Source organism: Sphaeramia orbicularis, chromosome 17, assembly GCF_902148855.1.
Source record: "Sphaeramia orbicularis chromosome 17, fSphaOr1.1, whole genome shotgun sequence".
In the NCBI taxonomy this organism is placed as follows: Eukaryota; Metazoa; Chordata; class Actinopteri; order Kurtiformes; family Apogonidae; genus Sphaeramia; species Sphaeramia orbicularis.
In genome coordinates, this window is record NC_043973.1 from 38,075,834 (window position 1) to 38,093,354 (window position 17,521).

General features: G+C 38.7%; 1 protein-coding gene across 1 annotated transcript in view; it reads left to right on the top strand.

The window, feature by feature from the left end:
• Nucleotides 1-17,521, top strand: part of dnm3b (dynamin 3b) — a 40,555-nt gene extending 23,034 nt beyond the window's left edge. The window contains exons 11-21 of the mRNA XM_030159396.1: nt 2,012-2,150; nt 2,306-2,392; nt 4,996-5,066; nt 5,197-5,251; nt 6,823-6,936; nt 10,615-10,724; nt 11,182-11,296; nt 12,402-12,566; nt 12,692-12,927; nt 13,923-14,096; nt 15,809-17,521. Of these exons, the coding sequence (XP_030015256.1) occupies nt 2,012-2,150; nt 2,306-2,392; nt 4,996-5,066; nt 5,197-5,251; nt 6,823-6,936; nt 10,615-10,724; nt 11,182-11,296; nt 12,402-12,566; nt 12,692-12,927; nt 13,923-14,096; nt 15,809-15,851 (1,309 nt within the window). The 3' untranslated portion in view covers nt 15,852-17,521. The remainder of the gene's footprint in view (nt 1-2,011; nt 2,151-2,305; nt 2,393-4,995; nt 5,067-5,196; nt 5,252-6,822; nt 6,937-10,614; nt 10,725-11,181; nt 11,297-12,401; nt 12,567-12,691; nt 12,928-13,922; nt 14,097-15,808) is intronic.

Consider the following 17,521-nt stretch of genomic DNA (forward strand, 5'->3'; position numbering starts at 1 on the left):
TTTCATCCCACAACCTCTGTCCAAAAGCAGCACCATTTTCAACTTTCAGATGAATTATGACATTACAAATCATTCTTTATGGACAGAAAGGACAGAAAGAACATCTAAATATATTAATGTTGTGGTGGATGTTATTATAGGTTGACGAGAAGTGAAAAAGGAAAAAAAAAAAAAACAACCCAGATGTTTGAATTTGGTTTACCCGTAGCCTAAAAATATATGATTTGGAAGAGAATTTATGAACATGGGTGGAGCATGTTGTCTGTTTTTTATGTTCGCCATAGTGTCCCTGTGTGTTTCTATATTGATTCAGCAGCGGTTAACCACCACAACCATAAAAATTGCCACCCAAGCAAGACAAAAATCTGACATTTAAAGAAACATCTCTTGTAGGGGCCGTGTATTGTGCTACTAGTTGATTTGTTTGGTCCGGTTGCCATGGTAATATGCAGAGTTTGGGTCACATGGGCACTGGGGATGACACCCATAGGTTATATAGGCAGCTGAATCACCTGCACGGAGCGGAGAGAGGCAAGTTTAGGTAGCTGTAATTTTTGTTGACCACCTTTTTTTTCAGTTTAATTTATTTTTTCACATTCCAGCTAAAATTTGCTTAGAGGTCTTATTTATGTCTTTGTGCGTAAGAAATCAATATAAGTGAATCCCCAAAGGAACTCTGTGTTGGTAAATGCAAGTTATGCAAATGTACAGGATTTCAGTTCTGTTCAACATGTTGATGGTCATATGAACTATGTTTTCAGGTCAAAAATGTCCAATTTCATCACAATGAATGCTATATTTTCATGTCACAAAAGGCCAAGTTATATTTTAACTGAATTTACCTGAAAAACAAATATTCTATTCTTTCAGATTCCCCAGTTTTTCTTACAAGATTCTATCCTACATATCACATGTTTTATTTTTACAGGTTCAATATTGAGTATGGTGTTGATCCATCCTGCTTATGTTACGCCAATACATACATTAAGAATGGCACACGTCACTTTTTAATTCAACAGTTTTCTGATAATAAGCATTTTTGTAAAGAAATAACAATTCTATATTGTTCTTTCCTCTTTAGTATGATGATAAACTATACAATAAATAATTGTGATCCCAGTTTTTGCACAGGGATCATTAGTGTAAACGGTGACATGGCTGCCGAGCATCAGTATGATGGGATCCACAGCAACCATGTCACATCCGTCCACTGACACATTTAATGTTTTTGTGTCAGCTGTTATTGTTTTAGATCCACAATACGAACATTTATGAATAAGAGGAGAATTATCAATAGTAAGTCTATAAGTTTATTCCTAATAAAGTACTGGTACTGACCAGAGCATCACGGGTAATGTCACGTCTGTCCATCAGCAAAAGTTTTCACAAACACGTGCTATTCCAAATCCAATATTAATGAAAATATAGCTTCCACTGTCAAATAATATCAGTAGTCTGTGCACAAATTGATTAGCATTAGTTCAACACAGTTCAATGCATTTCTTACAATTTTTTTTTTTTTTTGACAAAAATGGCCACTCGTTTGACCCCTAAGGAAATTTTAGCCGATTCACAAACAGTGCGCCTATTCCATCTTATGTGCGTGTGTAATCAGAAGCCCTTGTAGTAGCCGTCTGTTCGCATTTAACAACGTGAAACTTACCTGGACTTAGCGTGCTTCCTAGAAAGAGCTGTAGTGTGTTACAAATATACATACAAATAAATATACTTAATCTCTCCCTCTCTTACGACTTTAAAAAAACCAGAATGTCGCAACATCTCTGGTCAGTCTGAATCCTCCCAAAAATAATGATAAAAAAAACAAAAAAACCCAAAATGAGACAAGGTCTGTTGTAATAATCTCTTTATTGTTATGGGCACAGACTGGAAATAAATTGTCATCGGTAAATTGGAAACTAACCCGATGTTGTTTAAGTACATGTTAACACAAACGGGGAAGCACTCATCATCACCATTTTATTCTTCTCCTCCTCTTCTCGGTGGGCTTCAGGACTGGACTTTTTACCCCAGACATGGCTTTCGAGGCCATTGTGAAGAAGCAGATCATCAAACTGAAGGAGCCCTGTGTGAAGTGTGTGGACATGGTCATCCAGGAGCTGATTAACACTGTGCGCCAGTGCTCTAATAAGGTAACGGCTATTACAGACTGAAATGAATTCATGCAAGTTGTAGAAAGAAATGTAAAAAAAAAAAAAAAAAAAAAAAAGAAAGAAAGAAAGAAAAAATGTCTGGTTTGGTTTTATTCCCTGTTCAACATTAATTGAGCTGTGTGTTGTGTTTGCAGTTGGAATGCTTCCCCAGGCTGCGGGAGGAGACTGAGAGGATCGTGACTGCTCATATCCGAGACAGAGAAAGCCGGGCCAAGGACCAGGTAACATGAGCGGAAAAACTATAAACACACATTCATTTTAAGGGAAATGAGTGATATGTACCATGTATATGCAGGTAAAGCCTTACAATCTGTCATCACAACATGTGTTATTCCGGTTAATAAAAATTAACACTGAAATTAGCACGAGTAATAAAACAATGGCAACTGAAGGGAGTCACAATTAAACAAACATAACGTGATGTGCACTTTTAATAGGGTGCTTCTATGAAACTGGTCCCTAAAAACAGGACCTGGGGGCTAAAAATTCAAACCAGATGTAGACTAATGTTATAAAGCAAGTTTGGAAGCACTTTGGGTCTGTTTACTGAGATAAAAGAGAAACTATTTTTCAGATAAAACACATTTTTATATTATTTTACATTATATTTAATACAAAAATCTGCATGTAACACAGTCAAAAGGACACGAAAATTACACGCTACTATTTTTTAAAAATATGTCTTTATTCTCTCACAGATACATTGTGGGAATTGAACTAATTATGCAAGGCAGAGTGTTTCACAAAAATGACCGCTGTTACAAAATCATTCGCAATGTATACAGGATGGGGAAGCAAAATTTACAATATTTTGAGGCAGGGATTGAAAGACAGTGTATGACCAATTAGTTTATTGAAAGTCATGACAATTTATTTGCCACAAGAAAATTGACATCATAGAAAATGTTTTTATTCTATGTGTCCTCCTTCTTTCTCAATAACTGCCTTCACACGCTTCCTGAAACTTGCGCAAGTGTTCCTCAAATATTCAGGTGACAGCTTCTCCCATTCTTCTTTAATAGTATCTTCCAGACTTTCTCGTAATAGTTTTGCTCATAGTCATTCTCTTCTTTACATTATAAACAGTCTTTATGGACACTCCAGCTATTTTTGAAATCTCCTCTGGTGTGACGAGTGCATTCAGCAAATCACACACTCTTTGACGTTAGCTTTCCTGATTGCTCATATGGGCAAAAGTTTCTGAAAAGGTATGGATAATAGTGTTAGGTATGATTATGACATCAATATATGTTTGGTTTCAAAACAATTGACGTAGTGCCTGCTGAGAAAAAACAACTGAATGTTCATTGTAAATTTTGCTTCCCCACCCTGTATGTGTTTAAATGGGCAGGTTCCGCATGTAACGCCAGTGGACACAATGGGTTACATACAAAACCTGGAATGAGACTGAGATTCATGAAAAACCTGCATGTCTGGGTTAGAAAAACCACTAGGATCATCAGATTTAACACAGTGCCTTTATTAATAGTGGTATATAAGACCATTTCAAGCCATGTAGTCCAGATCAAATGCACTGACACGTAGGTAGCTTTTCATGTCCCAATTTTGGTCCTATTTTTGGCCCCAATATGTTATTAAAAATTCATTAATTTTGGGATGGCTCAGAGCAAGAGTATAATTTTTTTTGCATTTATCTGAGGTCATCATTAGGTACATCCTGGTAGGAAATATGTCTACAATTCTCTTTTATTATTGGGTCTAAAAAGCTGGTAAAGTGCCAGGTACCAAAATGTACCCAGTTTCATAGAAGATTCTGTTGAAAGTTACTGCCCTATAATTTAGATTAGATTGTCTTTGGGTAAAATTTATACATATTTGTATTTGAAAGTACTCAGATTATTATAACTGCACAAGGCCATTTGACCTTGAAAAAGTAGGTCAAGGTCAGTGGTTTTCAATAGGCTTCTGTTCCATGCCAAGATGCTTCCACAGTGTAGATTTGGTGCAGATATCTCAATACGTTATTCAGATAATACGATTATATAATCTATTAAGTAATAGATAATCGTTCTATCAAGTGGTCTACCTCTCAGTCTGCCTGTAGTTTCTTTCCCAGTGCTGTGCGTAGCCTTAACAGCTCCATATCACATACTTAACAATGTATGGTGTAGGTTTTATTTTTGTACTTGTGTATAAATACCACATTTTATATTCATGCACTTTGTCCAAGTGAGTGTCGGTCCATCTATGTGGGCATCTGTCTTTTAATTACTCTTATTTATCTAATTTTTCTTTTCTTTCTTTCTTTTTTTTTAACTTTTACCTTGTTACTGTCTTTCATGTATTTTTATGCTGAGCTCTTGCAACTCATTTCCAATGCAGTTGTCCTGCAAATGACAAATAAACTGATTCTGATCATGTCGTTGAATGGACAGACCGACGGACAGATGAGAAAATGATTACAATACCCCCTTGGCCATTTCTGGTCTAAGGGTAAAAACTAAATGAGCAATGTAACGTGATCTAAAAACATATCTCATTACAGGAAACATTTGATATGTTTCTGTTTTTCCCCTTAATTTAATTGTTCACGTCAGATATTTAAATAGCTTTTCACAATATAGCACCATTAGTAATATTTAATGTCATTCCTTTCCTTTTTCAGTTTTTATGTAAATCAGTATTTTCCTGCAAAAACCTAAACTAACAGTAAAACTAAATTAACACTAGTCAGTTCTTCAGAATAACTGTAAACTCAATCAAATAATTATAATCTATTGTAAGTGTAATGATAATTATAATCATAGTTACAATAGTTTGCATACAGCCTTATTTGTGTTAAATGTTTGATGTCTTGTTCCAGGTTCTGCTGTTGATTGACGTCCAGCTTTCATACATCAACACCAACCACGAGGACTTCATTGGCTTTGCTAAGTAAAGACTCCTTTAGTTTGCGTCACTTAAGATAAACTATTTATGAATGAACAGCCTGTGGTGGTAAAGAAATGTTTGGAATATGCCCTTTTACCCCTGCCGTCACTGTTTTGTTGTTCTTCTACTGCAGTGCTCAGCAGAGGAGCAGTCAGACTAATAAGAGCCAGAGTTCAGCAGGAAATCAGGTGAGTGTTTGTCACGTCTTGTGTGTCACACAAACAGTGGAGCACAAGGTCAAGACAGGAGTGTACACCCACACAACAGCAGGATGGATACTCCACAGAAACACACAGACAGACGCTTAAATGAAAGAGATGTGCTACATAGTATACTCTCCTTCATTTGAGTAAATCTTGTTTTGCACAGTTTTTGTTTAAGCCTGCACCTTTGTGTTTCATTTAAGATTTGATTTACCTGTTATAAATTTCTGTAGTCATGCATGTTTTTTATTTTTTATTTTTTAATTATTATTATTATTATTATTATTATTATTATTATTTGGCTGCAGTTGTGTACAGTTGTTTTGCGTGCTTATTTGGTTTCATAATTTTATCTTATGAAGGAAAAAAACAATCACTCAGGGTTCTATTACTTTATGCCACCATCATCACTGGTGTTGTTGTTGAGACATTTCCCTTTGTTTGAACCCTCCTGTGTCATCAAGGTGCCACTTTGCATTTCATCCCCATCCCTTAGTGAGAATCTCAGCTGCCCTCTTAAGGGTGTCTGTTGGTGAGTATTGCTCATTGTGGGTAATGGTTTGCAATGTCATTTATGGCTGCAGTAACACTTCTGCCCATTGTGTGGTGCTCTGCAGCTCCTCTGCCTAGGAATTTGTGTTTTTTTTGTCCCCTTTCTTGTCATAAGCAGCACAAAGTCGTTTTCCATTCATAATAGGTCCAATTGGCTGTGTACTGCTTGGCAGAGGCACACATTGCCTTGCATTTTTAGTGCCACAGGGTGTCTTATCCCCCTCGTTCCTTCCTGTTGCAGGCCTCTTCTCCTCCCGCATCAGGCCTGATTGTAAGAGTTGACTCTCTAACCATTTATTCTCTAACACCCACTCCACCCACCAAGGCCTGCAGACCACAAGGGGTTGCCAACTAGACAAAAACATTTTTCCTTGCTTTGGTAGTTGAAATATTCTCACCAAGACTCATAAATTAGAAATACTGCATGATTTCGTCTAGTACTCTGTCATGGATCCAACTACAAAGCAGCACTCTTGTTTGTGCCAATGACAGAAAGGCTTTGTAATGATTTGGGTAACCTCCTTAGTGAGTCTTAGGCGGTGCAAGACTGACCTAATAATCTAATAATCACTTGGCACTTTGCCCAAAGGCTTGTTTATGCTGAGCTTTTAGGGTTAATACACCTAACACTGTGGACACACATGCTTCCTTGTGTGCTTAGAGCACTTAACACAATGGTCACTTAACAAGCTAACATGGGCCTTTTGCTTGTGGCATTGGGGACACTTGAATGACACTGCACTGACACATACAGTCACATGACAGGCTCCAAGTGAGTCACAAAGACACAACAACCCACCTAACCAGAGTGTCATGCATATTTCATTGCCGACCGTGCATTGGAGATTGACAGTGATTTATTTGGCCACGATGGCCTTTCTGTGTGGATGTTTTCAATGTAAACCCATATTGATGAAAATCTCCTGTGAGCATAATTTTTTCCAGTGTTTTTTTTGACAACAATATAGCTGTTTCTGACTTTTTGACTGTACATTTTGCCTCAGGTCATCCGCAAAGGCTGGCTAACCATCAACAACATCAGCATCATGAAGGGTGGAGCCAAAGAGTACTGGTTTGTGCTGACTGCTGAGAGCCTGTCCTGGTTCAAGGATGATGAGGTGAGACAAAGCAAAAACATGGAAATTGATATTCTGTTATTAAACAGTTAGAAAACATATTCCAAATGTATAAAAATGACTCAAAGTAATGCACGAAGTAGTAGTATTCCTTTATTTTCACACATGTTGCTTAATATCTTAACAATATAGACCCAACAATATCATACTGCACACCAGTCCACTTCACACTATGCACTTGCAGGATGCAGTTTGTGCTCCATGTTGCAGGGATACTTGGCAGGCTGATGTATATCTGCCTGTCTGTGCCTGCTGTACAGGTTGGAGGATATTCTGCACAGCAAGTGTAGATAGGCAGACACACTGCAACTCCATCAGTCAGTAGATGTTGTTGTTGCTTAGTTGTTTAATAAACCTTACTCAGTCTGTTGGCAGAGCCTGTGGGATACATTCAAATGCATTTCTATGAAACAGTATCATTATTCTTAGCTGTGTTTATTTTAAAATGCATCTTGTTTTGTGATGATTCTATTTATGACTGGCAGAAAGCATATACTTTCAGCCAACTTACAATTTGTGAGCAGATGCAGTAGTTTTTATAGCACAGATCATCATGATGAAGCAGTTTACTGGATGAAATTACTTCTGTAAAGAGGTTGGGCATACATCTGTCATTCACCCGTTCTTTCCATTCATCTTTGCTGTTGTGTTGGAATTTATCCTTTTTCTGCCTTTCTTCTCTCCCCACCTCTTTCCAGTGGGAGTTTAGGCATTTGTTTTTTTCTTTGCAAATTTGGAACAGTCCCAATCCTAACCAAATGTTCACTCAACAGACACCCAAAATATATGAAAGCACACTCAGACAGCACATGGGCTGCACAGCGCTGGGTCTACGGATTGCTATTTGATACGTTAGTGCGGTAATGTAGGAAATTATAGACTGCGGTGGCTTCACCATGTATATTTCTGTTTTACACTCCGTGAACTTTCTATAGTCACATACGCATGCAAGCGCATACACATACATGTGCACACATGCAGATGCACACTCATACACGTCCCTCCTCCTCTCTCTTGGTGTAGTTGGCAGTAACTTTGGAACTGCTCACATTCTTGGCAGGAAAATCACAAGTTTTTAATCCAAACACTAGCCTCCAATGTTTCAGTAGAGAGAAACCCCACCATTAAATATCAATATCTCTCCTTTCTGTTTGGGACCTTCAGCTTCATTAGCAGCTACCGCTTCACGGCCAATCAGCTGCATCTGTTCACTATTATTGACCTGTGTTATATGTAACGTCCCACATGCCGACATACAACCCCAAAACAGTTTGACTTTTCATAATTCATACTTGGACCACAAACTAACAACAAAAGCTACTAACACCCATTTAACTGACCAATATAAACCCCCATTTGTGTACATATCCTTTGTAAACCATGGTTTCTGATGGTTTCTACTGATGAATGTGTTGCATCACCCTTTTTTACCAGTAGTTATATGACACCACAGCAGTCTACTATGCATCAGTGTCCTTTGTTTTAACTCCTCTCAGTCCGTTTTGGCCACCCACTGAAATAACTTCTCTGGAGGTGTCTGATTGTATTTTCAAACTCCATTTGATTGATTGGTTCTCGTTCCTTTGGCCTGCGCTTGATGCTTTGCAGCCACAGTGGCTCCTCCCCCCTTCCAGTGGACCACATCTTCATCAGAGCACCAGGCTAGCAGTCTGTACACTTACTCATTCAGCCATTATGCTTTAAATTATGTGAACTCGCTATGTTATGACTTGTGCCTGTAAATATTTCATCCTTCTGGCTCAAAATTTTAAATTTTTACATCTTTGTTTTCACAGCCATTTGCAGTTAGTGGTGAAAATCACTGATCATTGTTTATTCCAGTAAAAAAAAAAAAAGTGAAGAGGAAGTGGTGAGTGTTAGAATGCACTTAGGACAAAATACAGATGAATATGGCTAATTAATACAAGTTAAAGTTAAAAACAGCAGAAGCTGAAGAGGAAAGAACAGATGCAAAACAAAAACACACGCATCTTGGAGAACTGAAATGCCCACAGAGCGACAGAAAGAGTGAGAGGGGGGAGACACAAAAAGACAGACTGACAGAAGAGGGTCCATGCCCAGTCTAACCAATGTGCAGACTACTGTACACCAGTATGATAATGAACAGGTAGTCTGAACACTGGGTGGACGGAGCCGGAGTTAAGAGCCAGGCCTTGTGCTGTTTTCTGCCATTCCAGATGCTTGAGCTCTGTCGTCTGTGCCCTCTCCATTTTTGCCAGCAAGGAGTAGGGATCCCATCTTATCGAAAGCCCTTCAAAACTGCGATTCGCCACATCCGCGTTGACGCTCTCCCAGCTTTTGATGCACGTCTCTCGGCCTGTTTATTTGTTTTGGTAGACGTTTGAGCTCTGGGTCCCCTCGCGGTCCGATTTGGTCACGCCGGCCATGAAGAGTATCCAGCCTTGACGTGGCATATTCGCTCAAACGACTGGGACAGACTGGCTGCACGTTCAGGGAGGGGATATTACAAAAAAGAGGGAAAGAGAGAGAAGGGGGGAGTGAAGAAGTGAGAAAGGGAGAGGAAGAGAGAGGAAGAGGGAGGGGACCTGTGTGACCATATATGGGATGTAGCGACCCCTTGGGGAATACAACTCTGAGGGGTTTGCAGAGTTTCTTGTCCTCTCGCCTTCTTCTTCTCTCCTCATCCTCTTTTATACTTACCTGCGATCATCTACCATCACTTTCCAAAGCCGTCTGCCCAGATGCAGGCTTTCTTCTGCAAATCTTTTGGAAATCCACTTTTGTGTTTCTTCGTCTACTTGGTGTCTCCTCCTCTTCACCCGCCGTCTCTTTAACTTCTCCACTCTCCCTCCTTCCTCGGTTCTCTGTGTGCTGCTAAGCACTACCAGATGTTGAGTTTTAACGCCAGGCTGTCATTTAATCTCTCTCTCCCGCTCTCTCTCTCTCTCTCTCTCTCTCTCTCCCCTTCTTCAAAAAAAAAAAAAAAAAAAAATCAGGCAGGAAGTGGGCCCCTCTGGAATGGAAAGAAAAAAATATTGAAAAAATATAGAGGGGGAGGGATAAAAGAAAAGACAGAGAACGATGGAGGTTAGGATGGAGGGTAAAATGAAGAGAAGGATTTACTTAAACTCAAGTGTTTACCACAGGCCCTCTTTGAGTCTGTTGAAACCATGTTTGAGCCTCTACTTCAGGAGGTCAACATGGTGTTTAGCAGTAAATTCTCTGGACCTTAGGGTGCTTTACCCCATCTTTACCACAGCCAGAGAGTTTCCTCAGCCTTCAGCTACCAACTCTCCCCTGCAAAACGCACCGTGAAGAACAACTTGTGTCTTGACCCACACTGTAATGACTTCCACATGTGCTCTCCCTCTCTCTTTTTCTTTCCTCCCTCTACTTCTTCTTCTGCTTCTTCTTCTTCTCCACCCACTCCCCCCTACCTCCCACACCCCTTGTCTCCCCCATTCCTACTCCCTCCTGTCACCCCCTCTGTTTCTGCTCCCCCCCCCCCCCCCCCCCCCCCGATTCCTCTCCCTTTTCGTTTCACCTCTCTCGCATACCGACATCATACAAAGCAATTGTTTGCACCAGTATCCTTGCACAACAGATCAACACGAGGAGCCGATCGTATTAGTCACGAAACGGCTCATGATCCATACCTTCTGTTTTACTCATTCACAGGAGAAGGAGAAGAAATACATGCTCCCCCTGGACAACCTGAAGGTCCGCGATGTTGAGAAGAGCTTCATGTCCAGCAAGCACATATTCTGCATTTTCAATACAGAGTCGAGGTCAGCGTTAGCCTCATAATTCTAATTTCTCCTTTTTTATTAAGTATTATTAATCCTGCAGCAAATTAAACCCTTTCTGGTAGCAGTTAAATAAACGTAGATGGAGTTAGATTTGCAGGGGCTGAAGTATAGCTCTGGTTAGGTACAGTATGCATGTATGCAGGAATGCAGGCTGGAATGAACTGGAAGCATTTTATAGTAAAAACATATGTCTGCAATTGAAATGTTTAGTATCTCACATTTCAGGAGATGGTGCAGAAAGTCCCTTAAAAAATCTTACAGTGATCCAGCTTTGTGTGCAGTGGAAATGATTGTACAGATTTTGTTCAATAGTTTATTATTCTGAGATAAAACTGGGATTAAAAATGTAGATATCTCCTGTTTAGACTTAGCTTTGGCTCATGTTGTTCATGTTGATTTACACATGTATGTGTTCTGCCATGTTATGTGTGTGTAGGAATGTGTATAAGGACAATCGTACCCTTGAGTTGGCCTGTGATTCTCAGGATGATGTGGACAGCTGGAAGTCCTCTCTTCTACGTGCTGGGGTCTACCCTGAAAAGACCACCACGGTTAGCACCCTGTTTTTCTCCCTCCCTCATTTGGTTCTTTAGAAACGTATTTATTCATGTACTGTCAAAACTGCATGCTCAATTATGCAAAAATGTCTAAATATTTATCATAATACAAAAGGGTTATCGAATTAAAATTAATAAATGAATTAAATTTTGAGTTTTTGAAACAAATCTTAAGAAATCTGTAATCAATAATGAAACAATGCTAAATTTATGTAACTATGTTGTTTTTTTTTTGTTTGTTTTGTTTTGTTTTGATTTTTTTGGTTGTTCTTTTCTGTCCACGTGCTTTGTAAATGTAAAAATTGTGATACTTAATATTGGGAATGGACTCCAGGAAGAAAAATCTCGACTTTGGTACCATACCATACCAAGTTAATTTATAAGGCACTTTAAGAACTTTACAGCTGGCCAAAGTGCGGTACACGAATCATAAAACAAAGAAATAAATAAGTAAATAAGTACGTAAAAATAGTGATAACACAGGGTGCAAAGCGGGTTAAGAACAACAAAATACAACCATCAAAAAAACAAAGACAAATTAAAATCTGATTAAAACAGGATAGGAAATTTAAAAAAAAAGACACTAATGGGGATCCTTAAATAAAGAAATAAAAAAAAAAAGAATCAACAACATTAATTTGCAAGTGTTGAGCTGGTGCTTAGAACATATTTTTGTTGTTAATTTTCAATTATATTTAATGCATATAAGAAATAATTTCCTTGAGGAACATGATGAGTTTTATTTTACTTTACAGTTGGAGATGCTTTTTACAGAGAAGAGATGTTACTTAATGCTATTTATGTGTCATTTACTTATCCATTAGTAGATTCTTCAGTCATAATTACCTTTTAAAGGATTAGAAAATATATTTTAATTGATGGACCCTAATTTATTCACATTATAAAGTTTCTAGGATCAAATCAGCTCTATTATTTATATCATTTGTCAGCTGTTTTCTTATATTTTTCAGTACGACAAAAGGAAAAAAACAAACAAACAAAAAAAACACTTAATAGGAGGATTCATTCCATAATTTCACTACTTTCAAGCACTAAAGTCTGTTGCTTTACTCTTTTCTTTTACTTTTTCTTTCACCAGGTTGAGAGTGAGACCACCACCACCTCAGATAACTTCTCCATGGACCCTCAGCTGGAGCGTAAAGTGGAAACCATCCGTAACCTTGTGGACTCCTACATGGCTATTGTCAACAAGTGCATCCGGGACCTGATGCCTAAGACTATAATGCATCTCATGATCAACAATGTAAACAGATACTGCTCTACACTTTGAGATTATTACTATTCTCTCTGATTAAGCAACTAAAAAATGAAAAAGTACACTTACCTTTTATACTGTTTTCAACCTGCACTACTGCTTCCTGCCACTAGGTGAAGGACTTCATCAATGCGGAGCTGCTGGCCCAGCTGTACTCTGCAGGCGACCAGAATGCCCTGATGGACGAGTCCCAGGAGCAGGCCCAGAGGAGGGACGAGGTACTGAGGACCCACCAGGCCCTGAAGGAAGCCCTGGCTATCATCGGTGATATCTCCACCTCCACTGTCACTGTCCCCCTGCCCCCGCCGGTCGACAACTCATGGGTGGGAGGAAGCAGTGGTGGCCGCAGGTAATGTAGAAGTAACTACTGTTAAAGATAAATGATGATTTGTACTGTAGGCTGGAGTGAGTTTGGTTTGGTGATATTTATGTTTATTAGAGGTTATTTAAGGAAAAGGAGTCAGAACAGCTGTAGGTTCTGCTGATGAGGAGCGTCATCATTAGATAGTTGTTTTATTTTGGTCTATTTGCATGTGTTTTTATCTTGTGTCATTGTATAGACCTACTGTATGTTGAGTAAAATTAAACAAACTGAGCAGGTCTCACCAGAGCAGCCCATCACTGACTTTTCATATAGGTTAAATAATCACTACCATGTACAACAGTGTTTTTCAACCTTGGGGTCAGGACCCCACGTGGGGTCACCTGGAATTCAGATGCAGTCACCTGAAATTTCTAGTAATTGATAAAAATAAAAACTTACTAATAAAAAATATATGGTGAGTTGAGCAAGACAATCACAATACATAAAAGACGTGACAAATTATGAAGCTGAAACTGAAGCACTGTGGTTCTGTTTATCTGTCAAATGTTCATTGTGGTCAGTTTCAGATGCTGCAGCTCTTTCATAATTCATAGTTTAAGTTCTTGTTTGTTCAGTATTAATTGTCAGCCTTGTAAATCCAAGCTGGACTGACTGTACATATCCTGACCAAGGAAAATCAAATTCTCCCTTTGTGCAGTAATCTACACCTGGCTTTTCTGCCTCTGTCTACAATAATATACATTATATAGACTAAATGTCGTCTAAAATTTATGTTTATTTGCAACATAGTATAACAAAGTATTACATGATCAAAAACAAATTAATTTTAGCAAAAAAAAAAGTCTCTGTTTTGAATATCTGGGGTCGCCAGAGATTTGTGATGTTAAAATGGGGTCATGAGCCAAAAAAGGTTGGGAACCACTGATATACAGCAATAACATCTCTCATTTTAGTTTAAGAGAAATGTCTTTGTGGTCTGTCTGTTCTTAGCATATTTCAACCCATAATCCTCTCCACAGGTCTCCACCACCAAGTCCCACTGCTCCCAGGAGGATGTCCTCAGGGCAGCGCCCGGCTCCCCGGGGGGCTCCACCACCACCAAACCGCCCAGGACCCCTGGGGCCCTTTAATAACAGCGCTGACAGCCCCCAGGCTCCCAGCCGCCCGAACAGGGCTCCCCCTAGCATCCCCAGGTGAGTGTAACTTCCACTCCATTTACTAGGACAAAGCGAGTGTAAGCATTTTAACAATTCAGATGTGTCGTTGGATGATGTATTCTTCTTATTTTACTATATGTTTGTTAAATGGAAAAATCTGCTAAAACGAATCACATCTCAGCTTCACTTACAACTACTCCATACATATGTCAGTGTTGGAACAGAATACATGTGATGGTATTAAATATGAGTAACTGTATTTAGTTTTAGTTAAAATAGATTGATCAGAATACAGTTGCATTCTTAAAATCTTACTGTAGGCCTTACTTTTTAAAGTGTGCATTATACATCAAAAGGACAATTTAATTTATTTTCCCATTAAAACCAGGCACAGAGGTAAATCTGCACCATAATGGGTTAGGCACTCAGCGTATTATGTCTGTCTCCACTTAACATGGGAGGATAGAGTTTCAACAGACAATCAAGTTGCATATTTCAGAGTAAATCTACCTTCTTGTCATTAAGTTGGATCCTTTCATTCCTCCATTATAACTTGAGGAAAATGTGACAAAAGGTGAAAGGTTGAGGAAATATTTGTTTTTATGCTGCTTTGGTGATTTCGCATACTTACATCTCTACAACTGTTAATATGCATTCAGAGTGAACCGCGAATTAAAAATTACATTTAAGCACATAAATTCTGTAATCTGTAATGGAATACATGTTAAAGTAACCCTTACAACACTGTTTACCATTAAAAGTTAATACTTTTCCAATAAATATAACCTGCTTTTTTGTGTCAAGTGACCCAACAACATGTAGTGATAACCTAAAGTCCTGCCTTAAATTGCGGTTAACAGTGAAAACATAGATGTGTTTAGTGTTTTCCTTACTGGTTCAAGTTATTTCTGAGGTCTACACTGTAAAAAAATCCTGCTATTTTTACAGAAAAAAACTGGCAGCTGTGATTACCAGAACAATACTGTAAAAAACACATCCAACTGTAAACATATTTACGGAGTAACATGTAGATTTAACATTTTAAACATGTAGATTTAAATGGTAAATGGACTGCACTTATTCAGTGTATTTTCCACACCTTCATGGTGTCCAAAGCCACCAAATCAATTTTGGCTTCAGTGTCTTCCCTGGACACTTTAACATATGGACAGTCGGAGCCAGGGTTCGAACCACCAACCCTTTGGTTATTGGACGAGCCGCTCTACCAACTCTACCAACCAATTAATGTACAAGTTTAAAATGTTACATTGTTAAATGTTTACTTTTTTACAACTTGTTTTATTTAAAAAATCAAATATGCCGTTATTTCAACATTATGATCTTGTAATTTAAACGGCATCACATTCTTTTTCAATTTACAGTTTTATTTTCTAAAAATAATAGAAATACATAATTTCTACATACAAATCTGGTTTTGTTCACATACTCTTCCTGTAAAAACTGCAGCTATATTAGATACAATCGTTAACACAAAAATCTTTTCAAATAAACAACTTTGCTTTGTATTGTCACTTACAGTTTTTTTATGTTGCAATTCTACAACTTTTTGATGTTAATTCTACAGTTATTTTTTACAGTGTAGTCATGGTCATTTTTGCAATCTTGTGTGAAAAACTAAACACTCCTCTCTTTCTCTTCTCCTTGTGTCTTCTCTTCTCATTTCTCTTTTTCTAATCTCTTTCTCTTCCTGCCCTGACATTTTTATCATTATTTATTCTCTTCTTTAGTCGGCGGCCCCCACCATCTCCTACAAGACAAGCTCCACCATAAACATCCAAAGGGGTTTAGTCATCCCCTTATCTCCCTCCCTCATCCACTCCGCCCCTCTTCTCTTAGCCATGGCTCTGCAGTCCGTGTCTCTCCTTAGTGCAGACACTGAAGTCTTTACCCCTTGACCCTCAAATTTCCTGCCAGGTGACGATGTCCATATATCTATGTACAGTATGGTACTTGTCTTGTGGTGTATATGTATGTGCGCTTGTTGCTCGCCTGTGGTCCAGGTTTGCTTAGCAGATCCACTACCCTGTATCAGTCCCTGGAACCTCTTTCACCCCCTGAACCCCCCCCCGCCAACTCAGCCACCACCCCACTTGCTGCTTCGACATAAAAATACGCTCAGCAGTCGCACTGCCCTACTCATTCCAAAATGCAGCATGGCACATAAGCTGCTTTTATTGCATGGAAGTGTGTGTATGTAGAGTGTGTGCGTGTGTTTTGTGCGTATGTATACAGGGGAGGGACTAATTTGCCTATATGTAGGCTGAGGTTGATTTAGTATTGTATTAATTTATTGTATAAGCCCCCCACCCCTAAGTGTTAATTATCAGCTTAATGTTCTCTTAGGAACACAAGTTGTATCTTAGGTATGTGTGTGTATACATGTGTTGGTGTGCGAGTACTACTGTGTATGTATGTGTGCGTATGAATGTGTTAAGACTCGGGTGCATGTGCTGTCTGTCTGCACGTTTGTTGGCGTTTCAGTTGTATTTGTTTTCATGGTCAAAGCTGTTAATGATGAATCATAAACCCTCGGGGGTAAATTATATGTTGGACTTTTGTGAGTTGTTCCTGTGTTGTAGTAGCAGCCATACACACATAGCAAGGCTGAGGAGCACCTTCAGTATTCTCTATATGGAAACAGCCTCAATACTGCATTTAACCTTGTCATAGGTGTCCACCTGTGCTGTATCAATGGTCAAGTTGTGACCCTTGCTGCTTTAAGCTTTGACTCAGATGCTGACTGCCGAGACGAACGGAATCAGAACTTGTCACTTGAAAAAAAAAAAAAAAAAAAAAAAAGAAGTTGCTGCTAAACACGGCAGAACACAAGTTCTACCTTAAATGAAGAAGGAACATGCATTTACATGTTTCCATTAAGCCTTTTTCTCAGGTTTGAAACATGCAATTCCATGCACACCATTAACAAACACTCTTATTTTCTCAACTCTTATAGTCTCTTTTCTTTCCTTTACTCTCACAACCATCGAAGCCAATGAGTCAGCCAGCATCTGTATCAGAGCTTAAGGTGGTATTGTTAATGTTCAAGTGCTTCTCTGTCTGTTTGTTATCGTGTATATGGGCCTAAACTGTGTTCTGATGTATATAGGTAATGATAAAGAGACGTGTGGACTATAAAGACCTCATCAAGGATCCTAGCGCTTTAATCGTTCTGTATGTCTCTATTCACTAAATGCTCTCTTCTATCTAATTTAGACTGCCTTAATGGCATGAATTACAATTCTGTATTGCCAAAGCAAAATGTAGTCAGAGAATTGAAAAGTTATTAAAAAAAAAAATCAACTGAAGACCAACAGTGACGTGGTTCCAGTTGTAGTGAGATGGCATTGTTTAGCAGAGGGCATAATGTTAAACTGGGGAATTGCATCAGTTGTTATTTTCTGTGTCTCTGTATCGCTCCTCAATAAACTTCCTCATAATAA